Source organism: Diuraphis noxia, unplaced genomic scaffold (assembly GCF_037042655.1).
Source record: "Diuraphis noxia isolate RWA-SAM2 unplaced genomic scaffold, SU_Dnox_SAM2 contig0004, whole genome shotgun sequence".
NCBI lineage: Eukaryota > Metazoa > Arthropoda > Insecta > Hemiptera > Aphididae > Diuraphis > Diuraphis noxia.
In genome coordinates this window covers 28,613,486-28,621,934 of record NW_028301714.1, presented here as the reverse complement: position 1 = coordinate 28,621,934, position 8,449 = coordinate 28,613,486, and the positions used below count along the sequence as shown (strand labels likewise).

The 8,449-nt window shown below is 27.3% G+C and overlaps 1 protein-coding gene across 3 annotated transcripts; it reads right to left on the bottom strand.

The window, feature by feature from the left end:
• Window positions 1-37: 37 nt before the first annotated feature.
• On the bottom strand, window positions 38-5,353 carry LOC107173131 (leucine-rich melanocyte differentiation-associated protein-like). Of its 3 annotated transcripts, none has more exons than XM_015523528.2 (7): window positions 5,292-5,353; window positions 4,841-4,991; window positions 2,103-2,330; window positions 1,891-2,030; window positions 1,683-1,806; window positions 778-901; window positions 38-696 (listed from the first exon to the last, which is right to left on the bottom strand). In XM_015523528.2, exons 1-7 carry the CDS (start codon window positions 5,336-5,338, stop codon window positions 617-619), a joined length of 894 nt encoding a protein of 297 aa, XP_015379014.2. In that variant the 5' UTR covers window positions 5,339-5,353; the 3' UTR covers window positions 38-616. The 3 variants fall into 3 exon arrangements, with proteins under 3 accessions (XP_015379014.2, XP_015379011.2, XP_015379012.2); XM_015523525.2 differs by lacking the exons at window positions 4,841-4,991; window positions 5,292-5,353 and adding exons at window positions 3,188-3,288; window positions 3,356-3,727; XM_015523526.2 differs by lacking the exons at window positions 4,841-4,991; window positions 5,292-5,353 and adding exons at window positions 3,188-3,288; window positions 3,356-3,692 and having other exon boundaries at window positions 1,692-1,806.
• Between the last annotated feature and the right edge of the window lie 3,096 nt (window positions 5,354-8,449).

Genomic DNA, 8,449 nt, shown 5'->3' with positions numbered 1-8,449 from the left:
ACACAAAAAAAAAACACATAATTGTAAAACCAATTAATTCATTGCTTCTTCTAGAATCTAAGATTAGATATTTTATTATATATATTTAAATAAAAATATTACAGATCAATTACATAGATTATTCTTAGGTAAAAAATGTATTATAAAAGATAAAAATAACCACAACAAAACAATTAATTGTGAATAATGAACATATATCATACATATATCTACTATTGAAATATTATACATGGCATATAGACTATAAAGAAAGAATACTTCAGTTTTTGCAGTTCTAATAAATTCGATCTCATGTTTACTAACATTTTACATAAAATATTATTAATTAAACTCTCATGGATACCAAACAGATAGTTCTGTAGAAATATAATAATTATTAAAGGCTCAGTCAAACAGAGAGCGGGTTTCCGTATCTAATGGGTACTCATTGTACACAGACCGCGGCAGACAGTGATCCGGTTGTATTATTTTACAGAGACCGCGCAGGCAGCCCGCTTTATGTTTTAAAGTGTCTTAAGGTTATAAATGTCTTGAAAGTCAATAACTTAATATTATTTATGTTAATATTTAATATCTTTGATCTTGTAAGTTGTAATTATGATTTAATTAACATTATTTATAAATCTCTATTTAAAATAAAACGGTTGCCCTCTGAATGTTTTCCAGCATAACGGTATCGACGTCGACCATATGCAGCTAATTAAAATGTAAATAAAATATATTGCAATTGTACTTCATATAAATAGATGAAGCATAAAAATGTCATTAGTAAAATACCTTGATGATGTATTTCTTGTGTTGGTGATACAGCAAGTGGGGGGAAAATATTTGAAGTATCTGCACGAGATTGAGATCCAAGAGATGATTTCCAATCAAATCGAAGTGGTCCATTACCAAAACTCTAAAATAAAATAAAATAATATATTACTGTGTAATATAATATTACAATATACTTTTTTATTAATTTTAAACTTTTATTTTTTATTTGTATTATAATTATTTACAATCTAAACAATTAAATTAGTTTAATAAGTAAATTTGGTGGTTAATAATGGTTACTGGTTAGTGACAGGAGATTCGTTTGACAGCCACTTAGCGATGCCACCTAAACTGGTACTCTTAAGGTAACATTGTATATATACATTAGTAGGTATCTAGGTCACAAACTTTTGAGTATTTTATGTACATTACCAGGAGGTGAGATGGAGGATAGTTGTTTGATTAATGGATGGATAACTGTGAGAGTTTAAGTTAACATAAAATTTAAAATAATATAATTTTTCTAATTGACTAGGGTAGGAATTTTTAAGTTTTTTAACAGATTATTAACTATTGTTTCTGAACTACCAAGGAGAAGGCATTACTAGTCGTAGGCAGATAGATTGAAATGCCTAAAGCGTTTTGGTATTGGAAGGCTTTGCAGAGCACCATAACTACATTTTATAGTTAAGAATTTTAAATTAAGATGCATGTACAACTTTAGTATTTGAAACACCAGCTTTAAATTACATAATAGGATATGTATATTAGTAATTATGTCTACATAATATAAATAATTTGAAAATCTATAATCGGATGTTTTGTATATTCATTAATTTTCATACTTATCATAAAATACCTATTTATATGTATAAGACCGAAATGTAAAATTAGCAATTACTAGGAGTATTTTCTCTATTTACCATACTTACTGGGCGTATAATTTTGGTGAATTCGCCTTTAGTTAATGCAGTATCAAGTTCTTCATCAGTAACTGGTCTTGAATCAAGAAATCTCAGTTCTGGCAAATAATGTAAAACAAAATACCTAAAGAAAAAATAAATAATGACTATACCAATTATGGATCAACCTGTTATCTACTTTATCATAACAAATAAAATATTTTTAAACCTATATCTTTTATAATCGTTTTCATCTTTTTCAAAATCTATTAGCTGTGTTGGGCAAGCTTTGTTTCCAATCAAACTGAGAAATCTTAAAGAAGGCATATTATATTTTATTTGGGTAACCAAGTTTTCTAAGACCGTTATCTAAACAAGCATAATTATTTTTATTTTAATACTCAGTACACTATTTAAATTATGTAAAAATTGAAATATTACTTTATTATTGTTCATTGAGAGTATATGTAAATGTGGTAAATAAGGTAATTTAACAGTATCATCTAGATTATTGTTATCTAAAACGAGCTCTTCTAAATCAGGAAATAGCTCTGAATGATTCAGAGTAGTCAAACTATTGAAGCTCAGATCCAAAGACCTAACTTTGGATCCATACATTTTACCCAGTATTTCTGGAATACTTGTAACATCTTGGCCAACATAACATAACTGAAACAAAATCACAATTGGACTATTAGCACTGGAGTCATTTTAATTTAGTTTTGTTTGAATATTACATACATTGAGTCTTGTAAATATTTAATATCAGAATAACAAAATTTATGTTATATATTACTATACCTTTATATATTATAGAAGAAAGGTAGTATGAATAATTAATATAATACCTAGCTTACATTTAGCCCATTTCCATAGCAGTTAGCAGGAAAATGAGCACGAAAGCAGGCAGCACGAGTATGTTAACATGTCACTCGCGCTGACCGTGCTCCTAGTATTCTCCCTATCTGTTGTTCGTGTCAAGAGCAGTAAATTGGGCAACGCAATCAGCAGCCTAAACACTGCACACAATTCTCAATTATCAAGAAAATGTAAACTCTCACTGCCTACAAAGATGCCACTGAATCATTTTGGGAACTAATAAAAGCACTGCAGGGAGCTGCAGCAATTGCTGAATGTAAATGAGTTATAAAATGTTAGTATGGAGGTAGTCAATCCTCAATTTCATATAGCTTGGGAACTGGACTAGTAAATAAATATGTTATTAATAAGGCATAGAAAAACAAGCTATTAAATCACTTACTACTTGAATGTCTTATCTCTACAATATATTGTAATTGTTAGTTGCATATTAATTAAAGTATAATTTTAGATAATTTTAACTCCTAAAATATTTCAAATAAAGCAATATTTCTAAATTGTATAGATAAATATAGCAAAAATAAATGAATTCAGTATAGGTATACATTCTAAATATTAAATCTATATTTCTATAAATTACTAACGTAAGTATCTTGATCAATCTTAATTGTTGAATATTTAGATAATGTACTAATTACTCAAGTTACCTGTGATTTGAACTTTGTGAAATCTCTATTAACAGCATAATAAAGATGAGAATATTTGTATGATTTGTCTTCATTAGATCTTTCATCATGAACACCTCCACCTGAGTATTATAAGAAGGAAAACCCAATTTTCACTAACAAGACATCTTTAAATATTTTTATTCTTACTAATTGATAGAACATTAGTTTCATGCACAGTTGTGACAGTCAAAGCATATGAAAATTTACATCGCTTTTGTGTAAAAAAGTGTAATTTGAGGAATTCCATTAAAATGTCAGCCTTAAGTTACATTAAAATAGAGTGTCCAAGTAATTTGATCAGTGTTAAACTAAAAGGTTTCATAGAGTAAGTTATAACTAGTATATGTATGAACCCTTTCAAGTGTCAAGTGGTTTACTTTTAGTTTTTACTAATATGTTGGTATATGGTTAACATTATTTAAGAAAATCAATAACTCATAAATCCATAACTTTAAACTTAAGTCGGAACTTAAGTAATTTACAGAAAGAAAAATCAAATGGAAAAAACATAATTAAATAATTAATAACTAAAAATTGATTATGAAACAATTTACTAAGAGCACAACTAAGATCTAGTTTACATTGGGTGGTTGGATTTGTTATACTGTAATTATATCAGTGATGGGAAAGTTCTTTTAAAAAATGAACTAGTTCAAATTTTAGTTTATAGTTTTTTTAATCAACAAGAATTATAAAAAGTTACTAAAGAAAATGTTAAAAAAAAATAAAAATTGCAATTTATGTCTGTGCAATAGAATTATAACTACAAATAAAAAGTTTAAAGAATGTTATAGATTATAATACTATTTAGTATTTATTCATAGTGGTATAATAAAATATACTGAACATTTTTAGTTAGATACTAAGATGGAAACAACTTAATCCATGGGAAACATTTAATTGCAAACAAAAATAAATTATGTCTTTTGATTCTTGAGAAGGAACCCTGATCGCCAACAAAACATTTCAAAACATTATTTCATCGCCTGAAAAATTATAAGCTATCAAAGTGAACATAATATTGTCGGCTACCTATCGACCATGGCATAGAACGTATTTTAATAATATTAAATTAAAATTAAAATGTAAAAATAGAAATATCCATTTATATGGACATGCGGTTTGTCCGGTAGATGGTAAAACAGTAAAAACTAAAAATTATTTCTCCCATATCCATATTAAAATAGGTAAGCGCAAGGGGGAGGAGTCAGAAGTACCATGTTACTGGAGCCCGGCGTTCATGCAAATAATTACTTCAATATAGATAAAAAATTGTTTCTAAATTAATTCTTATTTAAGAGGAGCCCAGATTTAGTTCTGTATCAGGGCCAAAAATATGATGTGGGGAGCCTGGGTAAGTATAGTACATACATGTATAGAAATCTCTATAGACTATAATAAATCTATAACACATGTCATGCAAAAATTATAATTTAGAAAAAAATGTATAAATATTAGGTAGTAACACATTTTGATATCATACAAATAACTTATTAGGTATTTTCTAGCTTTAAATTTAAATTATATTAAAATTATAAATACATGTAGGTACAAACATGTCTGAAATGAATGTTTAACTACTTATTAATTTTACAAATTATAGATTATAGATTATAATAATAAAATTATTACCCGGTTGTTTTGAAAGTTAATTTTTCGTGGGTCTGTAAAATCTTCATGATCCATGGCAAATAATGTAACAATTAAATAGTAAATCAAAACAAAAAATCTTTTACTTCTACTGTCTTTGAGAGACTTAAAATAAGTTTCACCGTATCGGTAACTATACGATTTGACAAAATATTATTTTTTTGTTAGCGATATATTCAATATTATATTAGATAATGTGAAATATAAATTGTAATTTGTAAAATATAAATTATTATTTGTCGACAAACATTAAGAAAAAATATTGCAATGCATAACAGTTCTGTGGCTAATTTGAAATTATGACTGTACTATATAGTAATAGTAATAGTATACTAGTATCACATAGATTGTACAAAAATCTATGGTAGACGGTAATACACTAATACCTATGTAAACATGTAGTTGATAGTTTAATAATTAGTTACCAACTTACTGGCTAATCTTAGATCTAAGTATATGATCTAAGTGGCTAATAATCATTTTTGATTAATGATTAAAAATGTTATTGTGTTATCTAAATTTTATCATTGATAATAAATACAATCTTTGTAATTATAAAAAAAAAACTAGTATTATCATGATTCATAATTCATGAAGAACCTAAAGAACTAAGTTCATGCTTAGAATATTTTAATATTACCTATGGCTTAATGAATGTTAAATAATTGATAAAATAAAATAATTGTTTATTATACGTTTACAAAAATTTGAACATAAACATTTGTTTTGTCTTGATGACTTGATCACAAAGAGCTGGGTAATTACTTGTAACTCGTTAGCGACTGGACGAAACAAAATGATCGAATCAATTAAGTACTAAATCGCGAATGATGTCCACAAATCATACGGTCAAATAGGTTTTAAAGTCTTTTGACGATCTTGAATAAACTGTTCTTTGCCACAAATTAGTATATCAGTAACTGAGGTCTGAGACTTGGTTTATTATATAAAAAGAGCGAAAAATATCAATTTTTCTTTGACATAAACATTAATACATTAAACTGATTAAACAGAGGACGCCGAAGGCCAATTGATAAAAAAAAAAACTGGTTCGGTATCCGGTGTTCTTGCATCTGTCAAAACAGAATGCATTCCGAACAGTTAGAAGTAAAGAGTGATGTCGTTTTTAAATGTTAAGGTAATTTACCGTTAGACTTTATTGATTTTTATTATAATTATCTAAATGTTGATATTTGCGAATGTCTATGAGAAAATATTCTTTTAACATCAGATTTTCCAAGATCAAATCCGAATGTTTATATTTCCAAAAAGGTGAGCAAGCGTTGTACAGACAGTACATAGCTATCAAATACTTCGATTCTCGATTATTCGAGTAGGTCACTGTAATGAATGTACCTTTATATTATGATTTGAATTCAATAATAAATCATTATCCATTGCTCATCTCATTGTATACGAAAAATAATTCTGAGGAGAGATCCGATTAACAAATTGATATTTAAGTTATGAAAAACAAAAAAAAATTATATATTCAATCTTGGATAAGAAATAATGTAAAGAAAACTAATACGATAACTAAGGGTAACTACCAACAAGTTCCTATGTTATGATTTAAAAAAAAAATGATCTTAAATTCAATCTAACTGATGGACAAAGTCATTGAATTGTTCGCTGCATTTAGGTCTTTAGGAACACACATAACGACCTGTTGACGAAATAAGATTTCGTTTTGGGAACACACAGAATATGTCTATTTCAATATTATGTTCATTATTATTAATTATTTTAGTCATTAGTCATTGCTCACTCATTGTCTAAAGTCTTAAGTCTAAGTCCGCCAAGTCCGGTGTATTCCTACTGTTACGGGAGATCGGGAGAATGATAATTTTCTACATTCCTTTAGTCCTTTGTTTGAAAAATTTTGTTGAGAAATTGGTTTAGTTTTACTAAGTATTCATTGCGATATCAACGTGGATGTTAATGATCTTATTTATAGATTGACTTGTTAAAAAATCAAAACGAAAAATGAATGATACCTATACATCTATATAATAATTTAAAAAATATAGATTTCAACTTTTAAAATCGGCGCTGTAAAATGGCAATAAAATGTTTAATGTATGTTTAAAATAAAAACAAACAAAATTCAAAACAATTAATTGGTTACATATTTTTTACCTAACCTGCCATAAGGACAAAAACCCCGATAATTCGACAGTTAAATTATGTGATCACTGAACAGCTATAACGAGTGAACACTGCAAGACTAAATTTATTTATTAAATTATGATCACGGACTAATATATAATAGACTTCTATGGAGGAAGAATAGCCACCTAATTACTAAATTAATTATTACCAAAAGGTTCCTCAAACAAGAGACTGAATGTTTTCATAAGGTGTTTCACGACTAAATATATAGTAGGATACATTATTTATTTATTTAGAATTTAATGGAGCCCTTCCACAATAAATATTGTAGTATAAAGACTAATTAAATAAAGAACATTATAGAATAAATGTACAACACTAAATAATATTAAAACTTTATAAATATATTAAAAAGATACAGATTAACAAGGGCTAACTAAAATTATAATTTTTTTTTTAAAATAATATTTACTTACCTAAGTGTAATAAGTATCAAGAGTTGTGTTAAAAAAAATCTGATGCAGTGGAGACTAATTTCAAAGCTCTTCCAAAAGCCAAAAAGGAGTCATTAGTTGATTGTTGATTTGAACTTAAAGAATAAGCTGGCAAAATTTTAATTTTTCGTATTGTAGGAGGGAATACCTATGGAAATTAGCCTGAGTTACAACCTTAGGGCATACTGTATAATAATTTAACAAGTCATGTACATTGTACGAACATAAAATCAAACATCTATCGACTGTCGTCTTAGGTAGAGAGAGTCTAAGTTAAATAAATTTTGAACTCGGATTATTATAGTCTTTACATATGGGAAGGTTGTTTGTGTACATAGGCGTACGCAAGGAGCGATTCGGGCAAGCCCAGGCTCGATCAAAACCTTTTTGGGAGCTTAGTAAAATACTAAATAGCCATAGTAAAATGTGTATATATATTTTAATATATTCGTGGAAATCATTAAAATTCGGTGGCTCCAAATTAGTGGCGCAACAAGGGTTAAAATTCTAGGAGGGGGAACAAAGGCCCTCAAACCAAACCATAAACTCCACAGTCCCAGTTTAAAAACAGATATTTTTGCGTCAATATATTTTATCAAAGATAATCATTATCTCTATATATAGAGCTCAGATGTTGATTAGTATCAACAAAATATCATTCAAATGTGCATTTAAAAAAGTCAAAATATGCAATTATATGCCATAAACTATATTAAATATACCTATTTCTTTAATAAATGTATGCAAAAAAAGGGTTACTATTAATTTTTAAAAAAATATGTACTCTTTTATTTATTTATTTATTTTATTTATTTACTCTTTTATTTAAAATTACTTTATTACAAAATACACAGCTATAAAATATGAAAAAAAAATGATAAATTAATTTCCGATCTATTTATAAGTTACATTTTAGTATTTTACAAAGGTTTAGTACTTTAAGTATCAGGATTACATTATAGTCCGAACGCCAACGAACAGGAGT

Bases quoted from the DNA above. Each gene is read 5' to 3' on its own strand.
- LOC107173131 (XM_015523525.2), bottom strand. From the start codon at position 3,455: ATGGAATTCCTCAAATTACACTTTTTTACACAAAAGCGATGTAAATTT. The intron at 2,331-3,187 runs GTAACTTGAGTA...ATTTTGTTTCAG, and splicing joins TCACAAAGTTCAAATCACAG to TTATGTTATGTTGGCCAAGA. The intron at 697-777 runs GTATTTTACTAA...CATTTTAATTAG, and splicing joins ACAAGAAATACATCATCAAG to CTGCATATGGTCGACGTCGA.